The 20,135-nt window shown below is 35.2% G+C and overlaps 1 protein-coding gene across 1 annotated transcript; it reads left to right on the top strand.

Moving 5' to 3' along the window:
- Positions 1–16,560: 16,560 nt before the first annotated feature.
- Positions 16,561–19,926, top strand: LOC112295869 (high-affinity nitrate transporter 2.1). Its single transcript, XM_024547889.3, has 4 exons — positions 16,561–17,304; positions 17,542–17,860; positions 18,048–18,213; positions 18,350–19,926. The coding sequence occupies exons 1-4, from the start codon at positions 16,941–16,943 to the stop codon at positions 19,145–19,147; spliced, it is 1,647 nt and encodes a 548-aa protein (XP_024403657.1). The 5' UTR covers positions 16,561–16,940; the 3' UTR covers positions 19,148–19,926.
- The last annotated feature ends 209 nt before the right edge of the window (positions 19,927–20,135 follow it).

The raw sequence follows: 20,135 nt of genomic DNA, 5'->3' as shown, positions 1-20,135 counted from the left end.
TGGAATATTAATCCTATCCTTCCTCTTTTCTTGTTTGGCAAGCCATTCTACCATATCTTTAACTTTATTTTAACTTTGTTGTTAATTCTTCATCTTTTTTTTTGTTTTTAAGAAGCAATTCTAATTTTTCTTGTAATTCTCTATTGATAGATTGAAGAAATAATTCAACTTTATTTGGCTCCAATGTCAATTTTTCCATCTTTGATAATTTAGAATATTGCCACTTAAATTCTCTTAATAGTTCCATTGCTTATAAATTCTAGCTAAGTCATTCAATCCATTTTAAAAATAATTTCTAAGTAACACGATCGGTGTCTTCTAAGAAATATTTTTCTTTTAATGCATGTAAAAAAGTCTTCCATGAATTTTCATAATGCTTCATAATTGATGAAACATATTCTCTTATTTTCAGTATTATGGCAAGCTCAAATAGTTCAATCATCCTCTTTTGAGGAACTTGTTTTTATTCCATTTCTTAAACATAAAATCTTAAATACTTTGAAATATCTCTTCTATCAAATTGATCAATTTTATTGACCACTGCTTGCAATTATTTGGTTGCTAAAGCTTCATTGCGATCATTGCTTTGTTGTTGCTGCATAGATAATGAAAAGGCTTGAAACATACTAGCAATTGATGGATCCATGTACATACTTTGTCCTTTAGAAGAAACTCTACTAGAAGCTCTACTTGAAGTTCCTCCCAAAGCTCCTTCAAAATTCCTATTCTTGTCTTTCATAAAATAAGAATAAGAATAAACAAACTTGAACATCTACCACCTTAAGCTTTCATGTTGGATTCACCACTTATATTGTATTACATGAAGTTTGGCTTGAGAATGCACCAAGCATATCACTATGGAAGATAAAAAGAAAATTGTAACAATAAGTCCTAAAAAATCTAATAGATTCTTAAATAAATTATAATTATAGATTAGCAAATATAATCAAACATCAATCAAATTCAATTAAAATTTCAAAAGAATTATACAAGAAACATAAAAAATTCCTAAAGACCTTTTAAAGAAATGATAAAGAAATAACATAGAAATTCAAAAAAATATACTAAAATATAAATCTTAATAAAATATTAAAATAAAAAACTTAACTAAATTCTAGTCAAATCCTAATAAAATTTTAATTAAATCCTAAAAAAATCCTAATCAAATCTTAAATAATTCATAATCAAATCATAGACAAATCTTATTTGAACTCTAATCAAATCCTTACCAAAATTTAAATCAAATCCAAAACTCTAATCCTAATCTTAAACCTTAAATCAAATCAGAAATCCTAATCTTAACTTTAAATCAAATCCTAATCAATTTCAAGTAATTCCTATAGCAAATTTAAATCTCAATAAGTAATGAATGAATTATTGATTTTAATTCAAAATTTGTACACCTCTTAAAAATTAAGTTGAAAATAAGTATAAAATTTTTGAAGAAGATCAAATTCACCAAAAAGAAGATCAATCCTAAAATCTGCTCAAGTATTAGCTGCCCTCCTATTCAAATCTAAATGATGAAATTCCAATGCCAAAATTTTCCTTTCAAATTTTTTGATTGTTTTCAAATTTCACATATATGTAAAAATCAAGTCTACTATCTTCACAAATAAATTTTATTCTAATCCAACTAATGGATTACTAAAGATCTTAGAAATTCTAACTACCTTTCAAAGTTCAACTTTCAAGTCCTCAACTTATTTAAAATTTAATAATTCTCAATTCAACCATTTTATCAAGCTCAAACTTATAATATATATTGAATACATATGTATCCACAATCTCTTAAAATTTCACCTATAGATCTATTGCCAAACTTATAAAATTCTCTAAAAAATATTACCTATTTTATTTCACAAATCCAAAGTCACCCAAAATAAATCTTCACTTTGCAAAGCTCTTACAAAGTCAATACATATTCAAATCACCCAAAATTAATACTTAAAAAAAACTTATGAAGTGTGCTCTCAAATTCCACTCTTTGATCTTCAAAAAAATCCCAGAATTATTGTCGAAGCTTGGTTTTATTCCTCAAGGTTTAATTTCAATCCAGGTTGATAATTGATCTCTTCTAGATATCAATTTTTGTCTCTTTTGAGGTAAATTCTACTAAAACCAACTTCTAATTCCTTCCTACATATACCTATGTCTTTTATTTTTCTAATCTATCTTATTTTACCTAAATTTATCTTTTTTAAAAAATAGCTTCTACCTATTTTATTTACAATATGACAACAGTGGTAGGACAAGGTATAAATAGAACAAGCCAAGGCCTTTTGGGATATCTGGTCAAGTATGGCTTCAGATCCTTTCTCTTAGTAAAGTTTGGTTGTGCATCTTTCTATTTAGATCTATTTTGTTTTAATTCTTTTTGCTTACTTTTGTCTTTTATGTCTTTATAGAATGAATAGGATTTTTTTGTTTTATAATATCTAGTATGTAGAATTAATAGAATCCAGTAAATTGATGAATAGATAGTTTAGAAGGCAAAATGAACAATGTAGTCAGAAAAGTAGTTATCATTAGTTGTATAGTGGTTGGAATTTTGAGGAAAGCATAAGTAGGTTGAAGAAGAAGTAAAAAAGATTAGACTATGATAGTCATGAACCAAGGTAAGCTTGATGCTATCTCTTTGTTCTTTATTTTCTTTGTAGAAGAAGAATAATGGATAGTTTAAGAATACTGTGAAGTAAAATTTTGGAATAAAAAAAAGATTTGATATAAATGATATCAAATGAGAAATTGAATTTATTGAGTGCTAAATTATCAATGGATGATTAAAAAGTTGACAATAGAAGATGTTTGTGAAGTATGGATATGACTGAGAAAATTGTAATATATTTGAATATTGAGATTCAAGAAAAAATATGTGGAGTTTAGAATTGTATGAAGCAGATTACTGAGAATGATAGTTAGTTTGGAAAATTTTAGTGATTAGATTATGGAATATTTTATGCAGTCTTTTAAGATAGTGTAGTATTCCCTATTATTGTCATAAGTTTGAAGAAGAGAGGAGACAATGAATAGATAAGATAGAATTATCAATTATAATATTTTCTTTTATAGAATGTGAAAGACATATAACATTCATGGATGTTTTAGTTGATTAGGAGATAATTAATTATGTGATCCTGAGGTAAAAATTCATATGGATAGTCTTTTCTTGTATTTGAATCTCCATATATAGGTTTATTTGAATTAGATTAGTCAAAAATAAGTAAAACAACAATCACAGTCTTATTCTGTTTAATTTTATTCTAGTTTGTTTTGTCTTATCTTGTAAAGAGGTATTATGTTGTTTTAGATTTGAAAGATCTTGGATTTTGGAGATAGTCTAGTCTTGTTTCACATCTACTTGATATATACTCCATTTTTTGATTATCTTGGTTTTAATCTCAAGTCGATTGACAATCTTAGTCAAGATGTAATTTTTTATAGAGCCGCAATCTACCAATACTTACAAAAGTGTCTCGTTAGTCAACCCATTATACTCACTAATCGATCTTTTTGAAAGTTATTCAAGGTTATGCCACTTGTCTCTAAAAGATATCATCTATTCTTAATATTAGCTCTCAATGCTTTTATTTAAAAACCTTATTTTTTTACTTCATTTTGTTATTAACTTAGTATGTTTTAAGATTGTGAATATGACTTGATTTTTTGGTGCTTGAATTTTCACATTTTGGATAATCTCCAATCTGATTACCTAGTATCAAGGACATGAATCTTAAAAAAAAAAAAATCTACAATATACTCTTTTGTCACTGAATAGAACTAAAAAGTCACTCAAAAAATAATGTAATATTAAACTAAAATGACTATTGACAAAAACAAGAAGACTAAAAAGTCTTAAAAGAAGACTAGAAAGGCATTGACAAGAATGAAGAAGGCTTCACTCTTGCCTCCACAAATATTCTCTAATTAGGAGCTACGTTGTTGTATGACGTGATTTGATATCTGGAAATACACTGGGTATCTAGTTGTAGAGAGTGTAGCTTAAACCTTTACATTAATCTTGTCTTAGCTTCCAAAACTCTTATATTTTGCATAAAACTCAAAATATAACAAAATCCCTTCAAAACATATTTTTCCCGCAAAGGGTTTTCTTGTCCCGAACTTTAGAAATTCATAACTCTTGATCTAACCGTTCAGTTTGTTTCAAATTCATAAGATATATAGAATTTACTCTTAAATTTCATCAAACAAAAAAACAACCGCAAATTCACTCCCGATTTTAGAGAATCTAAGAAACCCTAGCAGATGCTCTAAACCCTAATTTATAAGCACCCAAATACTATTTTCTTAATATCTGAAGAATCCAATACTCAAATGTTATAAAACTTATGCACAAAGTTTACTAACATAAAATTACACATTTTCTCAAATTTTGAGTCAAAACCTTGTCAAATTGCTCAAGATATAGCTCAAGAGACAACCACTAGCAAATCGGGTTACTTACTACCTTTAGATTGCATGCACTGACTTCAAAAATCTAATAACTCCTTTACTTCAAATGGAATCCAGTAAGCAGTATGTTAAAAGTGTAGCTGCAAAAGTGCTCTCTCTAGTCGCAATCGCCGATCCTCAATTTCTATCCGTACGCGTGCGTTATGCCAAAAAGAGTGACAGTAGCTCCCTAAACAATACCTTAACTTTGAGCGCTTGTATCTCCTTCATATAAACTCCAAACCATACAAAACTTGTATCAAAATCATAGCCAAAAACCTAAACCTTTTGACCCTAGCCTTCAAAAATCGAATGGCCTCGAGAAACTAACCCTAATCCCTAATATGGCCTCAGGCAGCCTCCTCAAAGCCCATTGGTCATGATTTTTGACCAATAGGAATGGAGATTTTCATCATTCATCTCCATTCATCTATATTGGTGCCCTAATTACTCCCTTTGCTACCAAAACACTCCTTCAATCCTTTTTCTTATAAGATTTACATAGTTTATGCTCTAAACACCAAATAAAAGAATCAAAATAAGTTTTCAAATGTCACCAATGTCTAACAAAGGTGATTCTAAATATTTAGAAGTTACTATCAACCAAAACCAATCTTAAAAGCCACTATCAAAAGGAAATTCAAATTATACAAATTCTATAGTAAAATTTTTAACAACCTCTTCTCAAGGTAATAATCAAATTATATTCTACAACCAACTAAAATCTACTAATATGGCTCTCATCATGTTACTTAATAAATTATATATTAAGTACATAATTACATTATTTTCATATAATAGCCGAACCACAACACGACAACGTGGCAACATTTTAAAGAACTTCCAACATATATTGACTTTGTTAGCTATATATATTAAATAGAAAGGTAAGTTATTTATGTATGCACCATATAGTTAGCTTATTCTACAAGCTACTATAAGGAGTTAACTTATTCTACAAGCTATCAAAACGTTGTCATACTGTAAATACTTATAATATGTAAAAATTAATTAGAGCATATAATATGTTCATTAGTCTTGGTGAATATTAGAATGGTTAATAGATTAATTTAAAGAGAGTAGATTTAAGAAACTTTATTTTGAAATTTATCTTTTTAATTATAACATTTCAAAAAAATTATAGAACCTAAATATTAGTATGAAGCCTTGAGATGAGATTAGAACCTAAAGAAGAAAATCTTAATTAGTTGGAGGCTTATTGGGAGGGATGAAAGCAAGGCATGGTTGGATGAAGGCAAGGAATGGGATCTTCATTCCTATTGGTCGAAGGCCACATCCAATGGGCTTCAAGGAGGCTGCCTGAGGCCTTATTAGGAATTAGGATTTGTCTTTTGAAGGAATTCGAGCTTTGAAGGCTAAGGTCAGCAAGTTCAAGATTTTGCATATAATTTGAGTGAAGAGTTTGTGTGATTTCGAGTTTTAGTAAAGGAGATATAGCTGTTCAAAGTTAAGGTATCAAATTTGTACCTATTGTCATTCTTTGAAGCATAACATACGTGTACAGAGAGAAATGAAAGATCAACGATTGAAGTTGAAGAGAACACTTTCTTGGCTACACTTCATATATATTTTTTAACAAATTCTAAATCTAGAAGAAGGAATTATAGGATATTGAAGAAAGCACATCTAATTCAAAGGCAGTAAGTAAGTCATTTTGATGATAGTAAAGATTGGAGCCATATCTTGAGTTTCTAGATGAATTTTTGGCTCGAAATTTCTACAAATGTGAGTTATTAAGTTAAAAAGCTATAGATCAAATTTTCATAGTATTTGAGTACTTATTTTGTGAGATATGAAGAAAAAAGCACACAGGTAAATGTAAGCTAGGATTTAAAGCTACTGTTAGGATTTTGATGATATCTCAAGATCTGTAAAGAATTTGCAATTGAATTTTTTCATATTATTTTTTGAAAGTATATCAGTACTTTATGTAAAAGTTTAGGTTTTTTGGATGATCCGATCGTAAGATATGAGCTGTTGAAGTTTGGAAAACATTTTCCACTCAATAATTTGTAAAATGTTATTACCAACACGTTTTAAATCATCTCTAGTAAATTTTTCCCTTTCATCATAATTCATTGCACTTATCCACAAAGAACTAGATTCTCTTTGCAACTCAAGATTAATACTTAAACATTCACTAGGATTTGCTTCCACATAATATGTTGATGCTTCATTACTTGAGATGGTATGTACTTTAAAAGTATCTCCAATAAATAACTTCATTCCTCCTTTACCAAAATTTGTTTCTAATTTTTCTCCACTTTCTTTTAAGTGTATCATATCATCTTTAAAAAAAATAACTCTTTTATGTAATGCCTCTGTAAAATCTTCACATTCCCTCATTGAATGATGTATACTATCACACCACATGCACCTATGTACTACATCCTCTATTGGCCCTAGTCTTTATTTTGTTGCTATTCTTGATGATTGATCCTTCTCTTCAAGTTTTGTAAATTTTATTTCCAAATCTCTCATCCCACGTGTGATTTCATTGATGCTAATTTCTTCTTTCTTTGATGTAGCCATTGAAGGTTGAATCAAAGATGTTGGATGGGTACTAAATACCTTTACCTTTGATCCTTATAATGGTCTTTGAATATCCACCCTATCTTTTCTTCTTTCTCTTTTTTTCAACAATCCTATTGCGTCCTCTACTTCTTTTAAATTTGTTGTCAATCTTTCATCTTCTTCTTTATCTTCAAGCAAGATTTCCAACTTTTTTTGTAACTCTCTATGAATTTCTTGAAGAAAAAACTCCACCTTACTTGGATCCAATAATTATCTTTTTTTCTTTAATAAAGAAGAATATTTCTTTTCAAACTCCCTTAATCATTCTATTGCTAGAAGACCCTTCTCTAGTCTTTCAATCTATTCAAAAAATGACTTTTTTGTAACCCTGTCACTCATCCTTCAATGCTTGAGAAAATTTCTCTTATGAACCTCCAAAATGTCTTATAAGAGACTTTACTTGATTTCTTATCTCTTGTGCAAAGGCTAATTCAAATAATTGAATCATCTCCCTTTCTGAAATATGCTTCAAAACCATTTCCTTTACATAACATCTTAAATATTTTGTAACATCATTTCTTTCAAATTGATCGAACTTGTCCACAACTACTTCTAATGCTTTGTTAGCCATACTCTCTTTGCAATCTTTAACATATTGCTATTGCTATTGCATAAATAAGATAAAAGCCTCAAACATGCTTGTACAGTTGGGATCAAAATACATACCTTGTCCTCCAATCGAAGCTCCTCTTCCAACTCCACTTGAAGCACCACTTCCAATTCTACTTGAAGCACCACTTCCAACTCCACTTGAAGCAACACTTCCAATTCTACTTGAAGCACTACTTCCAACTCCACTTGAAGCACCATCAAAAATTTCTCCTTCCATCTTCTTCTCTTTTTTCTCCAAAATTCAAATAGTCCAAGAAAACCAAATTCTTTCCACTTCAAGCGTTTCACGTCTGGTTTACCAAATATGTCATAATACGTGAAGTCTTGCTTAAGATATGCTCTAGGCACCTGGCTATAGAACGTAGAATGGAAAATGCTACAACAAAATCTTAATTTTAATAGAACACTAACAATGCTAAATAAGCTTTAATAAAATTTAGAGAAACCTTAAAGGAATTATAAAGAAACAATAAAATATCTTAAATAAATATTAAAATGATTACAAATACATTTCAAATACATCTCAATTCAATCTTAATTTAATCCTAGTATAAATTCTATTGAACTTCATTCAAACTTTAGGCCAAATACTAACTAAATCTTAAATCCAAAACAAACTCAAATAAAATCCTAAATCCTAAATCAAATCATGACCAAATCCTAAATTCTAAATCAACTCCTAATCAAATCCTAATCCTAAATCAAATCCTAACCAAACCTTAAACCCTAAACCAAACCCTAAATCCTAAACCAAACCCTAAATCCTAAACTAAATCCTAATCTTAAATCAAATCCTAACCAAATCTTAATCCTAAATCAAATCCTAACCAAATCCTAATCTTAAATCAAATCCTAATCAAATCCTAAATCCTAAACCAAATCCTAAATCCTAAACCAAATCCTAACTAAATCCTAACCAAATCCTAACCCTAAATCAAATCTTAATCAAACTAGTAATTTCTACAACAGATTTAAACCTCAATAATTAATGAATGAACTATTGAACTTAATTCAAATTTTGTGCACTTCTTAAAAACTAAGTTAAAAACAAGCACAAAAAATTTGAAAAGAATCAAAATTACCAAATAGACGATAACCTCAAAAATGTACTTGGGTATTGGCCACCCTCCTTCTCCAACCTTGATGCCAATCTCTCAAAGCCAATATCTCTCTTTTTCACTATTTGATTGATTCCAAAAAATTTATATATATAGAAAAATAAGTCTAATATTCTTATCCACAAATTTTACTCCAATTCAATAAATAGATTGCAAGAAATCTTAAAAACCCCCACTAGACCTAAAATTCTCTTTTCTGAGACCTTGATCCACTTAACTCTCAATAATCCTCAATTCAATTATTAGAACAAGCTAAAATTTACAAGACATATTAAGCACAACTATAACCATTAATCTACAAAATTTTGCTTGTAGATCTATTACAAAACTCTTGAAATCATCCAAAATGTCAACCCTATTTTATTTCACAAAATCCGAGTCATTACAAACTTAAATTGCCCAAAACTAATGCTTATAGAAACCTTATCTAGCTTTCTATCAAATCCCATTCTTTGATTTGCAAAAGAACCTTGGAGTCGTTGTCAAGACTCGATTTTGTGCCTCAAGGTCTGATTTTGACCTTAGTTTATAACCGGCCCTCTCCGAATATCAATATCTAGTTTTTCTAAGTAAATGTTACTAGAATTTATTCTTAACTTCCTTCTAAAGATGCCTATATCTTTTATTTTTTAAATCTACTTTATTATGCCTTATTTATGGTCCTACAAAATAAGTAGAAGTCACCTTTCTAAAGAGCAGCATTGGTACCTTTTAGTTTTACTACCCTTTTGACTATTAACTATATTTCTAAGATAATTTGCTCTAATACTTTGAACTAAGATCTCCTAAATTATAATAATTTCCACACTCTTTCACCTATTAGTCATGTTACATCACAACAACGTGGCATTTAGCTTAAAAATGCATTAAGCACCTGAGTATGGAAGATAAAAGAAAAATTGCAACAATAAATAACCAGTAATAGTAATTGGCTTTCGTACCAATAACCAATAACAACAACCAATAATCAATAACAATGACCAATAACCAATTGCAATAGCCAATTGCAATAGCCAATAACTAGTAATCAAAAATAAATAGTAGTAACTAATATCTAATAGCAATAACCAATATCCAGTAGCAAAAATCAATATCTAATAGCAAGAATCAATTTTTAGTTGTAATAATCGATTTCTATTAACAATAACCAATATCCAATAACAGTAATTGGCTTTGATAACAATAACTAATAGTAGCAACGAATAACCAATTGCAGTAGTCAATAACCAGTAACAATAACCAATAACCAATTGCAGTAGCCAATAATCAGTAACAATAATCAATAACCAGTAGCGGTAATTAAAAATCAATAGCAATAACCAGTAGCGGTAATTAAAAATCAATAGCAATAACTAGTAGCGGTAATTAAAAATCAATAGCAATAACCAATATCTAGTAACAATAACCAATATCCAGTAGCAAAAACCAATATACATTAGCAAAAATCAATTTCTAATAGCAATAACCAATTTCTAATAGCAATAACCAATTTCTAATAGCAATAATCAATTTCTAATAGCAATAACCAATATCCAGTAACAATAATCAACTTTGGTAATATTAACCAATAATAACAATCAATAATCAATAATAGTGACCAATAACCAATTACAATAGCCAATAACTAATAACAATAACTAATAATTAATAGCAATAACTAAAAATCAATAGCAATAATCAATATTCAATAGAAATAACCAATATCTAATACCAATAATTACTATTCAATAGTAAAAACCAATATCTAGTAGCAATATCTAATATCTAATAGCAATAACCAATATCTAGTAGCAATAATCAATATCTAGTAGCAAAAACTAATATCCAGTAACAATAACCAATTTCCTTCAAATTTATAGAACTTTAGTACTCAATTTCTTTTAATCCAATTGTTGGATTGAGCTCAAAATTTTTGAGGAGCAAGATAATATTCTTAACTACAAATGGATGATAATTACAATAATGTGCTCAGGTGTGGATCGATCTTCTCCAATCTGAATGCAGAATTTCTAGTATCAATTTATTCTTATCAAACCATTCAATCAATTTCAAAATTTTTACATACAAAGGAAAACAAGTCTACTACTCAAACACACAACTTCTATTCCAATCCAACTAGTAGATTGTAAGAAATCTTAAAACCCTCATTAGACCTAAAAGTCTACTTTATGAGATCTTGATCTACTTAAACCTAAATAACCTTCAATTCAATTATTAGATCTAGCTAAAATTCACAACACATACTAAACACAAATATAACTATTAATCTACAAAATTTTACTTATAGATTTGTTACAAAACTCTTAAAAATGCAAAAACATCAATCCTATTTTAATTCATAAAAATCCAAGTTATCTAAAAACAAACAAGACTTTATAAATCACTTACAAAGTCATTACAAATCCAAATCACACAAAAACAATGCTTGTAGAAATCCTATCCAGTCTGCTCTCAAATCCCAATCTTTGATCTATAAAAGAACCCTGGAGTTGCCATAGGTGCTTGGCTTTGTGCCTTAGGATCTGATTTCCACCCAGATTGATAACTGGCCCTCCTTGGGTATCAATTTTTGTCTCTTTTGAGTTACTTTTTGTCAAAATCAACTCCTAACTTCTTCCTATAAATGCTCATATTTCATTTTCCTAATCTACTTTATTTTACTTTATTTATGGTCCAAAAAAGTAAATAGAAGATCATTTTAAAAAAGGCTATATTGATACTTTTTAGTTTATTATCCTTGTAACTATTACCTATATTTTTAAGATAATTTATTCTAATACTTTGAACTAAGATCTCTTATATTATAATAATTTTTACCTATTAGTTATATTACATTACGACAATGAGATTAAATTGATGGCAAAGTTTCTATCCTAGAAATACATTTAAATTCAAAATAATATCTATGAAGCTTCTAGGAAGCTTCTCTAAAAGATTTTATGAAAATAATTTAAATTTATCTATTCCTACTTAATCATATAACTAAATATTAGGATAAATGTGAATATTCATGATATTATCTTCCCTTCTAGGGATGACTTTGACGAAAAGGAATCATTATCTTTCATAAATCTTTGCAATGCTTCATCATTATTTTGATTGATGTTGTCCCTATAAGACCTCAACATTCGTTGTTGCATTTGTAAGATTCTCTGCAAACTTAGTTAATTTCAATACTATGAATCCACCTTAACTTGTTGGTGCTTGAATTTTGACATTTTAGAAAACCTTCAATTTGATGGTCTGGGTCCTAACAATAGAAATATAATTTCTTTTGCACCAATATTTGTCATCTTTGTAATGTCAATAATCCTTACAAAGCATCAATCTTCATTAGCATTGGTTGTTGTGTCATAGTATTAGATAGCGGCATAGGACTTTCTGTTGTAGGTTATCTTCCTTCATTTTTGCAATCTAATAAATCGACCTTAAGTTTAATCTTAATTGTCTCTTCAAATTTTTGTAGATCCTTTAATTCTATCTCTTGTTGGATCTCAAGTTTTAATTCTTATAGAAACCAATCCATCATCTCTGCCTCTGAAATATTGTCAATTTGGAGGTATAGAGATTTGAATCAGAAGATATAATCTTACACAAACCTAGATTGTATAAGATTTGTTAATTGATCACATGCTATCTTCTTTGCATTGATGGGCCGAAATTGATTCCTAAATTTGGTCTCAAACTCCCTCCAATCACAAAATTTTTCTTGAGCTCCACAGCTTTGAATTCAATGTCGCCACCAAATGGCTATCGTATCTTTCAAATAAATAGCTGCTTATATAATTCTTTTGGTAGTATTTGTACTAGATAGTTGGAGATATTGCCGCATGTTGAAGAACCATTGGCATATATCTTCTTGCCTTGAAGTCGTAGAGTGTGTATTAGGATTATTCAATTTCAGCTTAGTAAATATCAATTCTTTTGAATTAGAGGCTTCTATTTGCCTTTGTAGAGTAGCTATATGGCTTAGGAGGTATTGTATCTAAGCCTCTATTCGGGATTGCTCTGCCATCTTTCTCATGTTATAATTTCTTTAGTAGACTTAAATATTGCAATGCTTCTTCTCCTTTCAGCCAATTTCTTAAAAATAGTTCATGGTAGCTTCAATATAATACTAGTGTAACTACAACAACTCACCTCAAACTAAATGGTGGCTATTAATGGGCTATCAAAGAACAGTCTAATATTTGCTCTGATACCAATGAAATGAGATTGAAATATCTCAAAAATCTAAAACCCTTCTAATCCACAAAAAAATAAATTCCATCATAATATAAGACAAAAAAAACTACAACAAAAGAAAATTGAATAAAATTGAATAAAAAGATGCAAAACCAAATTTTATTAAGAGAAAGGATTTGAAGCCATATTTGACCAGATGTCTCAAATGGCCCTATTCAATCCTATTTATACTTTATTCAATCATAGAACTTTTTAGAATGTTCATAATGGTGGATCTCATCTAGATAACTACTTTAAGTCTTTTTTAGAATATTTTATAGTGTATCCTATCTAGATGATCGCCTTGAGTTCTTCTAAAATGTTCTATAGTGGGTCATATATACTCCACTAACCTAGCCTCAATTCTAAAAACTTCTATAAAGTTCTCAAACATGGCTCCAACCACCTATTTCTCTATGTCAATAATACAAATATCTTATCTATATCCCATTACATCCATGATATCAAGAATAATTCTTTTAAATCTCATAATACATCCAAATTTGCATTCAAGAATAACCTACTTTATTTCAAAGGACAATTATACATTTCAAAAGGCAAAGCATGATTACATGTTCTTCAAGCTCATCATGACTTTGTAGTAGCTAGTCATTTTTGATATAATAAGATTTATGAGCTAGTTTTGAGAAATTTTTCATAGCTTCAAATGTAAAAGGCAGCCAAAGACTTTGTACAATCATGTGATATTTGTTCAAGATTCAAAATTCCTTGCCATTGATCTTATGGACTTCTTCAACCATTACTTATTCTAGAATAACCATGATCTTTTGTTTCTAAAGACTTTATCATAGATCTTCTAGTCTCAAGTTTATATGATTCTATATTCATAGTAGTAGATTGTTTTATCAAAATGGCACATTTTGTACTATATACAAAATCTATTACAAGTGAAAAAATGGCTAAGTTTTTTTTTAATAACATCTATTGTTATTATGGATTGTCTAAAGATATTATATTGGATAGGGCGACTCAATTTGTATCTAGATTTTGGAGAATTCTTTTCAAGATTTTAAAGGTGGATATAAAGCTTTCTTTGGCTTGTCATCCTCAAAATGATGGGCAAATAGAATAAGTAAATCAAGTTTTGGAGCAATATTTGAGATATACCATCAACTATCTTGAAGATGATTGGATAACACTTTTACCATTAATAGAGTTTACATACAATAATTTGGTATATTCTTCCACTCAATTAATATTTTTTTTTTAATTAGTTATGGTTATCATCCATGATTTGATATTTTTGACTTTTCAAAAGTTGACAATCTTATAGCAAAAGATTTAATAAATCATTTGTTAGAGCTATATGCAATAATGAAGACATAGTTAAAGAAAACTCAAGAACAACAAAAAACTAATGCAGATGCTTATCGCAAAGAACAACTACAATTCAACGTGGGTGACAAGACATAGTTACTTCATTGCAATATCAAGTCTACTTGTTCTTGTGACAAGTTGGATTATTATAGGCTTCGACTTTTTTTCTATTTGTAAATAAGTCAATCCTGTTGCTTATCAATTATATCTATTGAATTCTATGAAAATCTATCTTGTATTCCATGTGTCTTTTTTAAAGCCATACAAGATAGTGAATATCTTGAAAATAAGACAAATACCACCTCCTTCCATAGAAATGAATAATAATTAAGAATTCAAGTTGGAAGAAGTCTTAGATTCAAGGTGACGCCAAAATAGATTAGAATGTGTTGTTCATTGGCATGAATATGATATTAGTGAACGTACATGAGAACCAACAAAGAGTCTTACAAATGCAATTAAGAAAATTAAAGCTTTTTATTGACGACATCCATGAAAACTAAGATGAAAAATAACAAATTTTTGCTATAAAAGAAACAAGATCTAAAGAATAAAGAATTCTATCTTCTACTCTGGTTTGTAATTTCTATGTATTTGTGATACTAAGGAGAGGGAGAATCAACAACTAATAGATTCAACTCAAGAGCTATCACTTGCTGACTTATAAGATGAGACATTGCAATTGTTACAACCTTCAAGATGACATAATCAAGATGAAGATCCTCAAGAATGACATGTCCTTCCTCAAATAGATGGCGAGATATAACATGGTTGGTATCACAACCTTGGAAGAAACTCCCAATATTTGATGATATTATTACAATTAGGAACAACCCTTGATGGTAATCCAAATGTTTTATTTGAAGGGAGTTATGAAGGCTTCAACATTATACTCTTGTAAACACCTTTTTAGTCTTTAGTCTTTAGTCTTGTTTCAAGACTTTTTAGTCTTCTTGTTTTCGGCAACAACCATTTTAATTTAATATCATGTCATCTTTGGATGACTTATTAGTTCTTTTGAATGGCACAAGAGTGTATTAAGGATTTCTTTCTTCAAGATTCATGTCCATGACACATATTAGAATGTGGTTAACTAGTATGAAAAATCCTCAAAAAAAATATAACATTAAATGGATGTGAATAAAACCTTATTAAAAAAGAGAGAAAGATCTGAAATAGCAAATAAAATCTTTGAGATACAAATAGATGTATCACTACATGAAACCCTAGACATCCATGAAAAAGCTTAATAATCCATGAACTTGAAGCTAATAACCAAGTGCTCTTAGAAAAGCTTACAAACTTTGCTATGAGTTTCACCTCAATACATAAGGAGCTTGGATGCCTTTATTACCTATAACAAATTAATGGAAAGGGTAATCCCATTTGTGCCAAAATAAAAATACAATAAGAAGTACTGTACACCAGAAACTCAGAGAGCGGCACCCGGACAAAAGCAACCAAACCCTGCGACGTTGGAAACAGACCTCGCAACTCGCGAAACTCAAGCAACGCTGCCTGCGCAATCTGATACGGAGCATAATGACCCACACCGCGAAACGAGAACGTGGTGCCCTACCGCTGAACGCATGGAAGCCTGCGAGCACCAGACAAAAGTCTCCCCCGAATCCCGAGGGAAAAGCACTCCCGAGCAAGTGTGACCGGCGGAGGGTCGCGACACTCTCGCATCCCCCTCCAACCCAGTGCCACGATTCCCGCGGCCTTGTGCGGCTTCGGATCCTGAATTAGGTCTCCGCCTCGTCATTCTCCTTCTCCTTCTGCCGTGCACTCTGTCGAAGGATGCCCTAACATTATGCCACATCGACGTGTCTGCGCCGGTTCCCGTATCAACTGCGGCATACCGACTGCTGAGCCTATGACCGATCGAAATAGGTGCTGTGCCCCTGTGTTCAAAAGTAGGTGGAGCTGCTTGTGGCTTCAAGTCGGATTTGACCAGCTCCACTTGCAACGACTTCACGATTCACGGTTTGCCGCAACTGATACCTCCCGGTTTGGCACACCAGGGCTGGAGCATCCAGTGACAAGCATTGATGACTTGTGAGTGGGCCGGTGCCGCCCTCCCTGCGCATCCAATTTAGAATCGGCATACGAGTTCCAAAAGAGTGGGGTCCAACCTCGTTGAGCCGCGGCGAGACGGGAACCGACGAACCCACGGCTCCAGTTCACTGATCCGCGTTCGTCGGGCGTCCACTAGCCGTCGCCCAGGCCTCGCTCTTATATGCAACCCGCCTGCCCTCCCTTCCTAGAGTGGCACTCACAGCATCCCGCCTCCCGCCCGGTATCGTGTTTCATACACCGTAAGTTCGGCGGATGCGCGCATCCGCGGTCTGACCCAAATCGCAGTGTGTGGAATATCTTCGACTGAAGTGCTTGTTCACGCTGGTGTGCTGCTGGTGGGAAGTCGCCCACTCAGCGGTTTAGAGATCAGCTGGCCTCAGCTGCTGTTCTGGTTGCCAGCCGAAGCTCGGACCAGGGCGAGAGGTCCTGGAGGAGAGGTGGTTGAATTGCGGATCAGTGAGGGATCTTGTAGTGGATTGCCGGCCAGGTTGACGTGCGGGGCGATAGTGGTGGCAGCTCAAGATGGCGGACCAGTCGGCGTCTGGAGTGGGAAACAAGAACGCCAAGGGCGATCCCGGAACGTCCATGCATGGCGTGACGGGAAAGGAGCCCGTGTACGCGTTCTCCGTTCTCCAGGCCGCCAAGGCCAAGCCAGACCCGGATGCGGCGAAGTTCGCACTGCCGGTGGACTCTGAGCACAAGGCCACGACGATGAGAATTTACAGCTTCAGGGCACCGCACATGCTCACCTTCCACCTGTCTTGGTTCTCTTTCTTCACCTGTTTCTTGTCGACGTTTGCGGCGCCTCCGCTGATTCCCGTCATCCGGGACAACCTGAATCTCGACAAGGGAGACATTGGACATGCTGCCATCGCGTCGGTGTCTGGTAAGAACTCACTCACTGTGTCAGCAATGTCCGAGCCGCGGTCTTGAGTCCTAGTGCTGCTTGAGGTGGGCAGGTCGGGGAACCCGAGAATCAGGTCTCCGCAGCCAGCTCACGAGGGCCGGTGATGTGCATGCTGAGGTGGTCGAGGATGTGTGGAGCTCGGAGTTGGCGTAGCTGCAAGTTTGTGTGCGGTCTGTGGTCGCACGGAGTGCTGATGTGCGTGTGGATGCATGGCAGGCTCGATTCTGTCCAGGTTGCTGATGGGAAGCATATGCGACCTGATTGGCCCGCGGTACGGGTGCGCATTCCTGGTGATGATCATTTCGCCAGCCGTGTACGCAATGGCGTCGGTGGAGACGGCTGCGGGATTCACAGCGGTGAGGTTCTTCATCGGGTTCTCGCTGGCGACGTTCGTGTCTTGCCAGTACTGGATGAGTTCCATGTTCAACGGCAAGATCGTGGGAACCGCGAACGGGATTGCCGCGGGTTGGGGCAACCTGGGGGGCGGGGCGACGCAATTGATCATGCCGCTGGTGTACGCGTTGATCAAAGACAGGTGGGTCGTCTTTTGGAGAACCCCCAATTCGTCTGTTGACTGTGGGATTACATGGTGGTCTAGTTGTTGGTGAAGTTTGTGCCTAGAATCATGGGAGCGTCGAGCTTGTGGCATGCCAGCTGAGGTTGTGGCACTTTTTATGAGTGGAACGCACCACCTGAATCGTGTTTGGGTTGTGCTGGAACAGCTTTAAATCCCCAAGCTTCACGGCGTGGCGCCTGGCGTTCTTCCTGCCCGGCGTGATGCACACTACGATCGGTCTGATGGTGTTGTTTCTGGGACAAGACCTTCCCGACGGCAACTTCAAAGAGCTGGAGGCGCAAGGAACCAAGGCCAAAGACAGCTTCAGAAAGGTGGGTTCCTCTACTCGTGCGAGCGAATTCCGCGTTGCCTCGCGGGAATGCTGTGCCGGGCACGGTGCGGGCGTGACTTCCGCAACGTCCGAAACACTGGGTGGGTTCTAACAGCGTCGTGACTGTGAAACTGCAGGTGTTCGTGAATGCTGTGACGAACTACAGGACGTGGATTCTCTTGATCACGTACGGGTACTGCTTCGGAGTGGAGCTGACCGTGGACAACATCATTGCGGAGTACTTCCACGATCGGTTCAACCTCAGTCTGTCCAGCGCTGGAATCATTGCGTCCAGCTTCGGGTTCATGAACATTGTTTCTCGGCCGCTGGGAGGGATTCTGTCGGACATTGTGGCGGTGAGGTTCGGAATGCGGGGACGGTTGTGGAACTTATGGATCATCCAGACGCTGGGAGGCGTGTTCTGCATTATTCTGGGCAAGACGGCTGCGCTGGGGCCTGCCATCGGGGTCATGATCGTGTTTTCGTTCTTCGTTCAGGCCGCTTGCGGAGCCACGTTCGGAGTGATTCCGTTCGTGTCCCGGCGGTCGCTGGGCGTGATCTCGGGGTTCACCGGGGCGGGAGGCAACCTGGGTGCGGTGATGACGCAGACGATATTCTTCACGCAGGCGACGTACCACACGGAGGTGGGGATCGAGTACATGGGCATCATGATCATCTGCGTCACGGCGTTGGTGTTGTTCGTGTGGTTCCCTCAGTGGGGAGGCATGGTCTTCCCGTCGTCGAAGATGTCGGAGGAGGACTACTACGCGTCGGAGTACAGCGAAGGGGAGCAGGATCAGGGGATGCATGAGGCGAGCATGAAGTTTGCGGAGAACTCGAAGTCGGAGCGAGGGAGGAGGAAGGGCAGCAACAGTCCTCCTCAGGACGCGAAGCCTGACGGGCTGAAGGGCATCAAGGAGGGCGCCGAGGTGTAGGTGGGAGGCCGCTCTGCGTCGGATGGGACGTCGACGCACTCGCTGTGGCACAGATGGAAGCTCGGCGTGTTTCTGTGGATCAAAGTACGGGGCAGCTGCATTTCCGGCCAGTTTCGTAGCATTCACCGCACCCTGAGTTTGGTTTGGGGCGGGCGGAGTCGTGCCCTCGTTGGCGTTTTCGCACGAGGGTTTGGCAGTGCATGGAGGGGGAGAAGAACGCAGGTATCCCGCGGGGGAGGGTGGGAGCTGAGCAAAGGCCAGCACCTGCGGACAGTGGTTGAATAACCAGATGAGAAGCAATGCGCCGGGATTATGTCAAGGACTTGTGGGTCTCAAGCCGCGTGCCATCTCGGGGTACCCTGGTCTGTTGGGGTCGGGGCTTCACGGCCGGAGGAGAGGGATGGGAGGTACGTGCTGCCATGCGGAGGACGAAGGCAAAGCTGACACGTCGGAGTGGTCGAGGGCAGCGGCCCTGGTAGATCGGGGTGGCAGAACAAGTGAATTGAGCTGTGGATGAGCGATTGGGAACTGCATCTGTGGCGATGGTGGAACAGGCGGTGGGGTGCGGGGGTGGGATCTGGTGGGGAGAGTGACATGCAGTGGATGAGTGCGCATGCGAAGGGCCTGGGCCCGCCAGTTGCTTGGACTGGTTAGGGGGTTGTTCTCGTCATAGGTTGTGTTATTTGTACTGGTAATCTTGTGTACATAGTTCTGGGTGTAACTTGTATTTTATGAAATCTATTGATGCATCAAAGTTCACAATACTTTGGTTTCAAGTTTTCTTTGAGTTCGCGGTGCTACAATTTTAGTTGTTGTGATTTCGTGGTGGCTGAATGACGTTATGATGGTTTTGGCTGTGGGAGTTGAGGATTGTGGATATGTGTCCATGGAATCTTGCATTGCAATTTACGTCGTGAAGGTGTCTTTTTTTCTCACGGTCTGTGTTTACAAGGCGGTGGAGATGAGCCCCGCAAGTGTTAACACGTGG

The sequence above is a fragment of the Physcomitrium patens genome, chromosome 19, assembly GCF_059467195.1.
Source record: "Physcomitrium patens ecotype Gransden chromosome 19, ASM5946719v1, whole genome shotgun sequence".
Lineage (NCBI taxonomy): Eukaryota > Viridiplantae > Streptophyta > Bryopsida > Funariales > Funariaceae > Physcomitrium > Physcomitrium patens.
Note: the sequence above shows the minus strand (reverse complement) of the source record. Positions and strands in the feature narration are given on the sequence as shown.

What these genes read in the sequence shown, in the direction of transcription:
- LOC112295869 (XM_024547889.3), top strand. Translation starts at nt 16,941, where the DNA reads ATGGCGGACCAGTCGGCGTCTGGAGTGGGAAACAAGAACGCCAAGGGC. An exon ending in TGCCATCGCGTCGGTGTCTG is followed by an intron (nt 17,305 to 17,541) that starts GTAAGAACTCAC and finishes GATGCATGGCAG; the next exon opens with GCTCGATTCTGTCCAGGTTG. An exon ending in CCAAAGACAGCTTCAGAAAG is followed by an intron (nt 18,214 to 18,349) that starts GTGGGTTCCTCT and finishes GTGAAACTGCAG; the next exon opens with GTGTTCGTGAATGCTGTGAC.